The sequence below is a fragment of the Petaurus breviceps genome, unplaced genomic scaffold (assembly GCF_028583685.1).
Source record: "Petaurus breviceps papuanus isolate PSGF00001 unplaced genomic scaffold, PetGlider_PUasm1.0 90994, whole genome shotgun sequence".
NCBI classification, from domain to species: Eukaryota; Metazoa; Chordata; class Mammalia; order Diprotodontia; family Petauridae; genus Petaurus; species Petaurus breviceps.
In genome coordinates this window covers 2,413,863-2,426,894 of record NW_027187393.1, presented here as the reverse complement: position 1 = coordinate 2,426,894, position 13,032 = coordinate 2,413,863, and the positions used below count along the sequence as shown (strand labels likewise).

General features: G+C 44.6%; 1 protein-coding gene across 1 annotated transcript in view; it reads left to right on the top strand.

Annotated features, from left to right (window-relative positions):
* Nucleotides 1-13,032, top strand: part of COL23A1 (collagen type XXIII alpha 1 chain) — a 487,731-nt gene that overhangs the window by 453,545 nt on the left and 21,154 nt on the right. Inside the window, exons 9-14 of the mRNA XM_069077605.1 lie at nucleotides 1,578-1,694; nucleotides 2,263-2,298; nucleotides 3,442-3,468; nucleotides 9,248-9,274; nucleotides 10,437-10,490; nucleotides 12,478-12,540. Of these exons, the coding sequence (XP_068933706.1) occupies nucleotides 1,578-1,694; nucleotides 2,263-2,298; nucleotides 3,442-3,468; nucleotides 9,248-9,274; nucleotides 10,437-10,490; nucleotides 12,478-12,540 (324 nt within the window). The remainder of the gene's footprint in view (nucleotides 1-1,577; nucleotides 1,695-2,262; nucleotides 2,299-3,441; nucleotides 3,469-9,247; nucleotides 9,275-10,436; nucleotides 10,491-12,477; nucleotides 12,541-13,032) is intronic.

The following is a 13,032-nucleotide window of genomic DNA, read 5'->3' as shown; positions in this document are numbered from 1 at the left end:
GAGGATGGATAGGACAGAAAAGGAATGAGGAAGAGGAAGTGAGAGTCGTGCTTGGTCGGGTTCTGGTTAATTGAAGTTTGGCTGCCACATTGTGTCTTGTGTTCTGCCTGCTGCACGAGAAAGGAACCTTTCCCATCCTTGCACCACCTGGAAAAAATGGCAGGATTTGCCAAATAATCCCCATGGTGAGGACTAAACGGTGGGGGGCAAACTGAGAGTGGCTCAGTTTTAAACAGATTTAATTCCAGTTCTCCATCATCAGTCAGACTCAGGCAGATGACCTGTCCAGATGTTGTCAGAAGATTCCTGATGATAACAGCAATAGCTCCCATGTCACACAAGCCTTACAGCCTCTGGAGGGTTCTGCCCACAGCCATCAGCCCAGGCCACCCAGTGCTGAGGCCATGAAGGAAGGTGATGAGCAAGTGTCTGCCTTGCTCACCTGCCTGGCCATGAAAGGCTCAAAGGTTAGACCCTGTGTCTAGGCAAATTCTTCCCAGCTTCAGAGCCTGGTGGGCCTTATCTCTCTCTTACTGTCCTGCTTTTAAGCCCCAGGGTGTTAAACTCATCTGTAAACTGTAGCACCATTAGAGAGACACCTGCCAGCACTTACATGGGGAAGCATCTGTGATTTCCCATCAACTCTTCATTGCAGTCTCCACCCAGAAAATGCCTTATTGCTTAGCCTCAAACTTTCCAAAGGCCAAGGGAACCAGCAGAGTGTTGCCTCCCTCAGAAAAAGCAGATGGGATATTGAAGAGTGCTGCCCTCCAGGGAACCATCAGGATGTTAGGGGCAGAAGAGGCTCTTTTAGAAGGGTCTGGAAACAAGACATAAAGAGAGAAGAGCACTGACTTTGAGTTCAAATCCTGAATCCTGCATCCTTCATGACCTTAGAAAAATCATGATTTTTCCCTGGACCTGTCTGGGCTCCAGTTTCCTCACCTAATAATGAAATAGTTGGATCATATGGCCTCTGAGATTCCTTCTAGCTTTAAATTTATGATCCTATGATCTGTCCACATGATTGAACTCTAGCTAGTTTTCTATTTACATTCCTCCATTGAACCTGGCAGCTCTTCTAGAATACTATCCTCTGGGCCTAATTTGTGCTTCCTATTCCCTCCCTTGCATGTTCCCAGTCCTTTTGTTCCAACACCTCGATGTTGTTGGGGATTCTAAGGATCCCATCGAGATCTCCCTCCCAGGGGCTCCTGTCCTGGGAAACTTGTGCTGTCCTTGTGTGGCTTTACTTTAACAGGGAAGTTTGGGAGCAAAGGGGCCATTGGCTTTTCTTCCCCAAGATCTCTTCATCCAGATGGATAGGGTTCAGAAAATGCTCATGGTGCCTCCATGTCCAAAAACCTCTTTCCTTTAGAAGGAAGCTTCCTCTCCTTTTCCCAGATCAACCTCCAAGGCACTCTTGGGCCCCATCCAACAGGGGAAATGTGGGTGGATGCCCCAGATGGATGATGGGTGAGTGCCACATTCCCACCTGGACCTGACATGTGCTTTATGCTGCTCTCTCAATGCCACCTCTACACACAGTTGTAATAAGAGTCCTAAATGTCTTGCAGGGAGATCGAGGTCAAGATGGAGCTGCTGGTCCACCTGGGCCCCCAGGTCCTCCTGGAGCCAGAGGGCCCCCAGGAGACACAGGAAAAGATGGTCCTCGAGGACTGCAAGGCCCAGATGTAAGAGAAAAACTGGAACTTAACAGGAATTCAACCAAACTTCAACCCTAACCCCAAACCCAGTTCTAACCTGTATTCAATCCCTAAACCTAACCCTCTCCCTAATCTGAATTTTATCCCAAACTTTAACCATTATCTTAAATTCAATATCTAATCCCAAACTGAATTTTCAGTCCCAACCCCTGAACCTGCATCTGCAGCCCTTCAATAGTGTAGAAAAGACTGAACCCAGCACCTGATTTGCAAGTCTCTGGTATGAAGGGGCAAATGGGCTTCATCCCAGACTAGCTCCTCCCCCAATAGTGTGAATTGCCTGGGATCAACCATTGCTAGTATACCCCAGTCCTAACTGTGTATCACTTGCCTTTTCTAGCCTTAGAGTGTCCTTCTGGAGGCCCCTGCCTCTGCAGCAAGCTAAGCAGGGCTCCCCCAAAGACCTGCCTCATTGAATACAAGGAGTTGGGGGGAGGAGCTTGAGGGACTGACTTGGTGACCTCTGTCCTGACACTGTCATTGGACCAATAACACTGGTAGATTAACATATTGTGTAAACCTTGTGTCTCCCCAGGGTCTAAAAGGAGAGCCAGGACCAGGAGGTGTGATGGTCAGTACCCAGAAGCTGACACTTCAGGGGGCATTGACCCTGTCCACCATAGCTTTGCATATGTAATGTGACTCAAAGCCAAAAGCAACAGATTGTGCATGCTGTCTTAGAAAGGATTCAGAGAACAGGCCCACAACCCAGGCTTCCTGGAGTAGAGGGGAGCAAGAGTCTGCACATGGGGTATTTGTGTCTGTGTGTGTGTTGTCTGCATATGTGAGTGTCTGGTGTTAAATGTATATGTGTGAGGTGTGTCTATACGGCAAGCATTGTGTATTTGTGGATCTCAGAGTAGCAAGGTGTAACATGTGTGGTGTGTGCTGTAATGTTTGGAGGGATGAAGCTGCTTGTAGGATGTGGGACACTGGTAAGGTGTGCAATGTATGTCCCATGTCGATCACAGGGTGCTAGGTAGATAGGTATGTTTTGTGCATAATGCTCAAGAGGAGGCTATCTGTGTGTGTGAGTAGGTGGGAGTGTGGGTGTGCATGAATATGGCTGGTAGCAAGGGCCTGCAGGGTCTTATGGTCCATAAAAATGGATCTCTGAGTATCCTGACACATGGCACCAGCTGACCTTGTGTATCAATACCCAGAAGTAATTTTCTAAAACATCGAAAAACTCTGACAGGAGTGCTTCCCCCACCCCCTTTCCCTGAGACTGGAAATGTGTTGGTGCCTTGCATCAATGGACACTCCTACTTCCACTTTGCCATCATAAAGACTCTCCAGTAGGCCCTGCTCCCTACCTTCCCTAGCTCCATGTACTCTCCATATGTGTCCTCCAGCTGCATCAGACGTGCTCTGGCTCCCTAGGACCACACAGAGATATACTCTGACCTCACTGCTGCCCACTGTCTTGGGATGCCAGTCATATATATTTATATTTCCCATATTTGGAAAATTCATTCCCCATGACCCCACCCCAGGGCTAGACATTATCTCAGAAATGTTGGCAGTGCCCATCCCAACCCTCCTGACCCCCACTTACACTCCTGTTGAATGGGTCTCTGGCAGTGCCCATGTGTACCTCCTGCCCACCACAATGTTGACAAGCCTATTGGGATCTGCCCCCTTCCTCCCGTCCCCTGAAATGTTTTCCTAGTAGGACTCATCCTAAATCATAGTTGCTTTTCTTCTGTGACAGGGCCCAAAAGGACCTCCAGGCCTCAAGGTAAGGTCTGAATCACCCACTAGACAGTCTGGCTGTAAGAAACCAAAGTTAGGTTTCCTTCTAAACAAGGGGGTCTTAAACTATTGTTCATCAACCACCAAGGAGTCTGTGGATAGATTCAAGGGAGTCTGTGGACTCAGATATAAAGAAAAAAAATCCTTATTTACACTAACTTCTAACTGAAATTTAGCATTTCTTTCAATTATGAAATATATACACATTATATATGTGTGTGTGTAACATATGTATGTATATCTATATACACATATAGATATACATTTATCTATAGATAGATAACATTCTGAGAGGGGTCTGTGTAGGCTTTCCTAAGTTGCCAAAAGACTCCATGACAGAAAAAAAAAAAAAGCTTAAGAACCCCTGCTCTAAATCTTCTTGGTTTAGGGTTTTTTTTTTTTTTAGGGTTTTCAGTTGCTTGAAATACTAACCTCTGGTGAAAACATCTGTTTCCTTCCTAGGTCCATTTGCTTCAAATGTGCATTCATTTAAATTTATTTGGATAAGCCATGGTCTACTGTAGAAATGAGTACCTTTCCCCCTTGAGACAAAGCGACATCATTCATCCATTCATTCATTCATTCAACAAACATCTACTGAGCATGTGCTATATAGAGGCAGCCAAGTGATGGAAGGGGAGTCACAAACACCTGAGTTCAAAATTGGCCTCAAATATTTATTAATTGTATGATACTGGATAAGGAACTTAACTGCTCTATAACTCAGTTTCCTCATCTGTAAAATGGGGATAATAATAGCACCTACTTCCTTCCCAAGGTTGTTATGAGGATAAATTAAAGTCATATTTTCAAAGTGTTTTATAAACCTTAAAGCACCATATAAATGCTAATAATAGTGACAACGATGATATTACAAGGCCCAATGCTGGACAGCAAGAGGGAGACAAAGAACGAAGGAGACACAACCCCTGCTTTTTAAATACTCATAGTAGCCCAAACACCTCCCACCCTTCCTAACACATAGTAGGTGCTTCATAAATGATTGTTGGTTGATTGCTGTGACATGGGTGCACAAAGCAATGATTCAAACTTGAATGCAATAAATGCATAAAGGAGATATGAACAAAGTACTGTGGGTATCCAAAGGAAAGAGAGAGAGAACTTCCCTGGGATGACTGATGGAGGTGACATTTGAGCTAAGGCTTTGAAAGATACATAGGATTTCCCAGAATCACAAAATCTCAAGAGTTTGAAAAAGACGGGTAGTATGTCCTCTACCTGTAACTATGAATACTCATATTTGTTGCATCTCCTGCAAGAGGAAAGTCAATTTTCACTTAAGGATCAGGTACAAAAGAAAGGTCTCTGCCTCAGGGGTCAAAGGACCTTAGCATAGTTCCTGTCTCTGTCACCCGTCCTCCCAGGTGATTTGGGGCAAATCACTTAACCTCTCCCTGGGCCTCATTTTCCAAGAATGTAAAATGTTGGGGTGGAATTGGATGGCATCTAAGATCCCATCTAGTCCTAAGCCCTCTGGCAAAGGGGATCCCAGGAATCCCAAGGCAGCCCCTTCCACTTTTGGAAAGCTTGGATTGTTAGGAAGTTTTTCCTTATATCAAATCAAAATTTTCCTCTGGGCAATTTCCACCCATAGTTTTCAGTTCTGCCCTTTGGGGGCCATGCAGAACAAACCAAATTCTTCTTCTCCCACTTGAAAGCCTTTCAGGTACATGAAAACCATGATTCTGTACTGCCCTAACTCTTCTTTCCTCTTCACTAAGCCTCCCCTGGTCCTTTATCTGATCCAAATATCACATGATGGGATCTCAAAGTCCCTCACTCATCTGGTCACAGTCCTCTGGAGGTCCCCAGTTTGTCCATACCCTTCCTAAAACAGGGCTCTCAGAATAGAACACAGTACTATAGTTTGTGACCCAATCAGTTCACAATATAGCAGGACAATCACCTCCAGTGTTCTGAATATCATGCCTCTCAACCTCACCTAAGATTGCACTAGTTTGGGGGACTTGATTGTCTTCTATCGCTGTTGGTTCAAGACAAGTCAACAAGCATGTATTACTAGGCCCTGTGCAAAGAGCTGGGGGTGCAAAGAAAGACCAAAACCAAACAAGAACAGCTCCTGACTTCAAGGAGCTCATAGTCTAGGGGGAGAGACTGCAGAAAACTACACCTTTATTTCCAGGAAGTAACCAACAGAGGGAAGGAACTAACATCTAGGGGTACTGGGAAAGGCTCCTTGTAGAAAGTGAGCCTTCAACTGAAATTTGAAGGAAGCCAGGGGGTGAAGATGAGGAGGGATAGAGTTCCAGGAATGGGGAAGAGCCAGTGAAAATGCCTGGAATCATGGGCAAGGAGCAGTAAGGAGGACAGAGCCCCTGAACTGCTAAGTAAGATATAAGGAGACCAGAAGGGTAGGAAGGGGCCAGTTTACAAAGGGCTTTGGACACCAAACAGGCTCCAGGGGACTTACAATCTACTAAAATTCCCAAATCTTTTTCACCCAAAATGCTATCTAGATATACCCACCACTACCTTGTACTTGTGAAACTGATTTTTTAAGCCCAAGTTTACCCCTCCTGAGATGACTTCCTCTGTCAATTCACCCCTGAATTTTAGGCCCTGAGAGCCTACCTGTAACCTTTGAAATCTATTCTCCCCAAATCTGAGCGGAATATCAGACAATTCTCAGACTTCTTCTTCTATCACAAAATCTAAGATGCAGTTCACAATTCACACCATTTCCTCTTTAATAAAAAGTTCTTCACTTTCAGTAAGAATAAGATACAGAATAGAGTTTTCCCTTGTTGGCTCCTCCACCTTTTGAAGGCAAGTCATTAAGGCAAGTAAAGAATTTATCATTCCCTCTCCTTTGGGCAAAAAGAGCTGATGTCCAGAAAATTGTTCTCCCATCAAGACCTTAGGTCAGACTTATGACCCGATTCCTAGACTCCATATCTGGCTCCCCTGGTCATTGCATGGTCTATGGTATGTCTCTATGGAATCTATTTCTCCCTCTATTCATCTGCTACCAAGTGTTCTCCACTGTGCTACTCCCACTCTGGATCCTGGATTTCCTCATGTGAGCATATCTCTTCTGTTCCTTCAGAATACATTATAACTTACACAGTTACACATTCCTGTAACAGAACCTATTCCACCAAGTCTCAGTGATATCTTTGAGGTCAAATTTGCTTCTGTATACTAGAATCCCTAGTTCACCTTGCTTGTTGCCCAAATTTTGTGTATTTGTATACAAACAATTGAGTACATAGATTCTTTTCTTAGATTTTATCTCTTATGAATTTCTGGGTATCTCTACTGCTATATTTCTTCCTGCGTGGTACCTGCTGCGCTCTGTGGCAGGAGTACTTAACTTTAGATCCATCAATTTTCTTTAATATTTTGATATAATGGGCTCTTACTTTTTAATCCTAGGTATTTTATTTGATGCATGTAGAAACATTATGATGGGAAAGAATCTATAAGCTTCACCACACTGCCAAAAGGAGTCCATGATTAAAAAAAAAGTTTGAGAATTCTTGCTTTATAACATTTAGATACATGGAGACAGTTTTTGCCCTCCCTCTCCCTTTCCAATTTAAAGCCCTTTCCATCAGATTTTAGTGAATTATTTTTCTCAGTTAGTTTTTGAAGCTCCTTTTTTAGGAAGGTATTTTCTCTAGGTAGAGTTTGAACCTCCTGTCCCAGTTCACAAATTTTGCTATTTAAGGATTTGTTTTTTTCAGTGAGATTTTTTTCCAGTTTGGTCCCTGTAGATTTAAATTTATCTTCTACATCTCTAATTTGGCTTTTAAAATCTTTCTTGAGTTCCTGCCAGAATGCTTTTTGGGCTTGAGACCAGTTCATATTTCCTTCTCTGGTCTCAGGTGTCAGTATAGAGTCCATTTTGTTCTCTGTATTTGGTTGTTCTTGCTCACTATAATAAGCTCGGATCAATTTTCTTGCTTTTCCCTTCTTAGCTTCCTTCTTTCCTATTGTGATTTCCTATTTCCTGATTTCTCAGGCTGAGAGCTAAGGGCCTGGCTGTTTACTTTGTGTGCTGTAGCCTCTGGGTGTCTAGACTGAGGCCAAGGCCAGGACTCTCAGTGTTTCCCCTGAGTTACCCTGAGGCTCACAGAGTAATCTGTGGAAGAGGGATGGTCTGGCTGCTTCAGATTTCCACCTCTATGCCCCTGGGCTACAGCTCAGGCTGGCTCAGCAGCTGGCAGCCAGCAGAGCTGGTGTCTGCATATTCTCTTGGTGGTGCTAAGGCCCACCTGGGCTTGTGTTGTTACTGCTTGCTGGCTCCACTACTCTGGGCTTTGGGAGCTCCTGCTGGTCAGCTGAGGTGGGGCTTATTGGCTTATTATATCCCACTCTTCACTTCGGACTCCTTACTGCCTTAGTTACACCCTTTCTCAGTGACTCCTAAGCCTGAGGCTATTTCCACTATTTCAGGATTTTACTCTGGGTGGGACATTTATCTCTGGGTTTTCTGGGGCAGGGAGAAGGAATCCGAGCAGCTAGGCTTTACTTTGCCATCTTGGCTTCTGGAAATTCAGGTAGGTGATTTTTAAACTTCCAGGCTGTGGGCTGATAGCCCCAGGAGAAGCTGCTATCTCTGCTGCAGGCCCTGTGCTTTCTCTTACCCAGATCCAACTGATTGATCTCCTTCCTGCAGTGAGGGCTGGGGTGGATCGCCCTTGGGGTGGGTGAATTTGCTGGCTAAGGCTCCTTCTCACTCCGCTGTAGTCTGCTCTCTGGTCCATGCTGGTGCAGACCCTGCGTGCTCCATACTCCTCCTGCCCAGACCTACATGGGCACTTTCCTGGGCTGGGAATCTGCCACACTACGTCTCCCAAAGGATTCTGTCACAGGAATCTGTTCAGATTCACTGTTTAAAGTCTAGTGACATAATTCATGGAGGAGCTTAGAAAAGGTACTGCTTCCATTCTGCCATCTTGGCTCCATCCTCCCTTTGATCAGATTTTAATGAGCACACATGATGGGAGGAAAGTACAGTAAAAGGCTTCCTTCTTCTCTCTGAGTAGTCATGTTTCTGTGTTCATGTATCTCTTACATATTAATTTTGCCAGTTTTTATTTTGGCTTCTTGTGTCCATATTTTATCTCCCATAGTAGGCTGAAAGCATCCTGAGGGCAAGGCTGATATCTTTCTCTTTGTGGCCACCTCATCACTCAGCATGGGGCCTTGCACATAATCCATACACATTTGATGAATGAATAAATGAACTCATTGATTGATTAAGTCCTTTTTCATCCCACAAGGGAAAGGTACTAATTTCCATGGCTTTAGAGATCTATTAACTATTATATTACATATAATTGGTGCTCAGTACATGTTTGATGAATGAATAAATATATTCATTAATTAATTAAGTTCTTTTGTCCCATAAGGGAAAGGGACTCATTTCTATGACTTTACAAGTCTGAACCCAAAATCTTATAAAAGCAAATGGTGAAAACTAAAAACTAATTAATTAATTAGTTAATTTTTTTTTAAAGAAGCCTGTAAACTGGACTTTGGGTACCTGTCATCTCGGGTGTGGGGAATAAAGAAGTGGAGGCAGGGAAGTTCTCATCATGTGTGAGGGATGGCAGGTTGTTTGATTGGGCTGAAGTATTGGGAACTGGAAGAGAAAAAGAGAGAAAGCTAGAAGAGATGGAGGTAGGACCAGAGTACAGGATATTGTAATTGGATAAAAATATTCTGATTCTGCTTTAATCTCTAACTGCTCCCTTCTCCTGTTGTCTCTGTCTAAGGGTGAGCCTGGCATGCCAGGAAGGAAGGTAAGTAAAGGGTTCGTCTCAGAGCATGAGTGGCAGGCCTGCTTCCTTCCTACTGGGCTGAGGAACTTTTGGGTGGGGGGGAAGAAGGCCTCTGGGTGCATATGCCCAGCAGGGAGGATAAAGAGGGGAAGGAGGACACGTGGAGTCTCCCTCATGAAAAATCAGATCAGGTCAAACGGCCCTTCCCTTCCAACTAAGCTTAAAGAGTGAAGCCACTGTCCTGGGGGAGAGGGCAGAGACAGAGAGAGGATTCAAAGACCTCCTGTTCTTCATCGGACTGGCCTTTCTTGCATGTGAGGAAAATTAAAGTGTTTGGGCCTCAGAGTCCAGATTGACAGGACAAGCAGGGTAGGGGAGAGGAAAAGGGGACTGATTTAGAGGCTAAGGCCTGGATTCTAATCTTGGTTCTTCTACTTACTAGATGCTTAACCTTATGACTGTTGCATCTCTCTGGGCCTCAATTTCCTGATCTACAAAATAAGAATAATAATACCTATAATATTAATAATACCCATAATAATAATGGGAATAATAATGAAGTAGGTGCTGCCTACTTCAGATACTTGTGACACTCATGTGAGATATTAGTAGTAAACTGTAAAAGTCATCAGGGCAGCTAGGTGGTGCAGTGGATAAAGCACCAGGCCTGGAGATTGGAAGATCTGAGTTCAAATCTGGCCTCCAATATTTACTAGCTGTGTGATCCTGGGCAAGTCACTTAACCCTATTTGCCTCCGTCCTCATCTGTAAAATGGGGACACACTAGAGAAGGAAATGGCCAACCACTCTAGTGCCTTTGCCAAGAAAACCCCATGGACAAGCCAGTGGGACAATGAAGAGTCGGACACAACTGAAACTAAACAACAATATAAAAATCATTAATCATTCAAAGTCTGAGGGTTGTTTGTGGAAGAAATATCACAAATTCACCCCATTGTCTGGAGTGCCCTCTCCCTCTACTTGGAGTCAGTAAACCCAGAACTCAGAGGAAGGCCTTTGAGGGAGCCTCTGGGCATGTAGCCTTGTCTCAAGGTGAGCTAAGGAAGTCACTCTGAAGGAGTCCCCTAGAGAAATACAAGTATCAGAGAGGGGCCCAGTGAGGGTGAGGGTGGGGGCACTCGCCTCAGGCCCAGGCTGCTGACTGAAGCCCATGTTTCCTTAGGGAGATGATGGATCCCCAGGACAGCCAGGACTCCAAGGATCCATCGGGCCAAAGGTATGACTCCTCTCCTCCCATCTTCTTTCCAAGCTCCTAGTAATCTGAGAAAAATCTCTCCCAGTGAAGCTGCTTTTCACCATCCTTTCCCCCAGGCTATGAGGGACTCAGTGTGAACCAATAATGACCAGAGTGTCATTCTTCAAAACTGAGCAGGTCCCTACCCCATCTACAATTATCTCATTCTCCCCACAGAAAGCCAAGGTATTACTCAGAACTTAATGGCTGACATCACTCCCTCCATTAGCCATGTACACACCACTCCCCTCATCCTTCCCAAGGAAGGGAGGGAAGGCGGGAGGAAGGGAAAGAAAGAAGTAAGGGAAGAAAGAGAAACAATGAAGGAAGGAAGGAAGGAAGGAAGGAAGGAAGGAAGGAAGGAAGGAAGGAAGGAAGGAAGGAAGGAAGGAAGGAAGGAAGGGAGGGAGGGAGGGAGGGAGAGAGGGAGGGAGGAAGAAAAAGGTAGAGAAAGAAGGAAAACTTCAGGCTGAAAAAAAAGCCTTTTATTATTATAGTCCATAGTCTCCTAGGCAACAAACGCATATGGTAGGGGGAGAGCCTTATCTGAGCATACTGACTCGAACTATGTGCAAATTAATAAACATCTGATGAATGAATGAATAGATGAACAAATAGAGAAAAATAAAGACTGTCCGTACTGAAAGGGCAAGATTCACAGTATGCCCAAAGTTACAAGCAGCTTAGAAAACAACAAACCTAACCTGTACCTGAGCAAGAATCACCTCTGCCACATCCTCTACAAATGATTGTTGAGTGTCATTTGACTCTAACTGAACCACAGAGACAGACAGATGGCTCATTAGCCTCAACTTGTCTGCTCCTGGCTTACACATCCCTTTGTGAAGGACAGTGGAGAGAACAGCAGTCAGAAGGCCTGGCTTTAACTCCTCACTCAGCCTCACTAGCTGTATAACCATGGGCAAGTCCCTTCTCCATTCTGGATCTCAGTTTCCTCATTTATAGAATGAGGAGAGTTAGACTAAATGACATCTTGGGTTCCTTCTAGCTCTATTTCTATTATTTTAAACCTTAAAACCTATCAAGAAAGGAGATCTGTGGTACAGTGGTGAGAATGCTGAATTTATAGCCAGGAAGACTTGAGTTCAAATCCTACCTCACTGGACAAGTTACTTGGGCATGCAGGGAATAAAGCACTGGGCTTGTAATCAGAAAGATTCATCTTCCTGAGTTTAAATCTGATCTCAGATACTTACTAGCTTCATGACCCTGGGTAAGTCACTTAACTCTGTTTGCCTCAGTTTCCTCATCTGTAAAATGAGTTAGAGAAGAAAATGATAAACTACTCCAGTACCTTTTCCAAGAAAACCCCAAATGGTGAGCCTGTGCAACCTTTGCCAGGCTGTTCCTAGGGCAATACACATAGCCCATCACCAGGCCCCTACATGCAGCCTCTCTGACAGTGGTAGGACCTATCAGCGCTTCTGTCCTGCCTGCCCCTGTCGTTGTTTGGATGAATGCAGGCTTACCCCTACCCCATACTGACTCTGAAGTAGGGTTTCAATAGTTTTCCTTCCCTCTTTTCTTCCTTCCTTCTTTCTTTCCCTCTCTCCTTCCCTTCCTTTCTACTAAAAACCTTCAATGCTGAGGTTCCTGATCTAGATAGGCTCTTTGCATTACCTGGGAGAAGCTCAGAGGATGGGAAACACTTTCTCTCCTGCCCAGGGTAGGGGCTATGAGCTAGCATGGTGGTTGGCTCACTGTTTGGTCATCCATTCCAGTTTTTCAGCAAGTAAATGCTAATGACGTGTTGAGCCCTGGAAATGATGGCCATTGGAGCTCTGGTTTAGTACAGCCAGCTCTGGAAGAACAAAAGGATTGAGCCAAACTCTGCCACATGCTATATGTGTGACCTTGGGCAAGTCATTTAAACTGTTTGGCCCCTACTGGGTCCTGGGATGGTGATTAGCCTGAAAACCAGGGTCACTCTGTATCCTCTGCTTTCCAGGGAGAGGAAGGGAGTCCAGGGCCTCAAGGACAGAATGGAACTGATGGATCACCAGGAGCCAAGGTAATTTATGATCCACAGTCTCAATGTATGTGACCTTCCAAGTTGGACCAATGCCTGTTTCTGAGTCAACAGAGGACTCAACATAACCTCTGCTCTTATTATAAGAAAAATCTTATCTGGGAACTTAGAGGAGGGCGGAGGGAGAGGAGAAGGAGCATGATGGAGAGAGATGGGGAGAAAAGAAGAGCGAGAAAGGGGAATGGAGATGGAAAGGAAGAGAAGAGCGAAAAGGAAGAGAAGGGGAAAAGTTGAAGGGGGAGGGAATGGAGGTTAGACGGTATAATTAGATGTAGATGATAGGAAGGAAGGGGGAGAGAGAGGGGGAGGAAGAAAAAGGAAGGAAGGAAGAGAAAGAGAGAGAGAGAAAGAAAGAAAGAAAGAAAGAAAGAAAGAAAGAAAGAAAGAAAGAAAGAAAGAAAGAAAGAAAGAAAGAAAGAAAGAAAGAAAGAAAGGAAGGAAGGAAGGAAGGAAGGAAGGAAGGAAGGAAGGAAG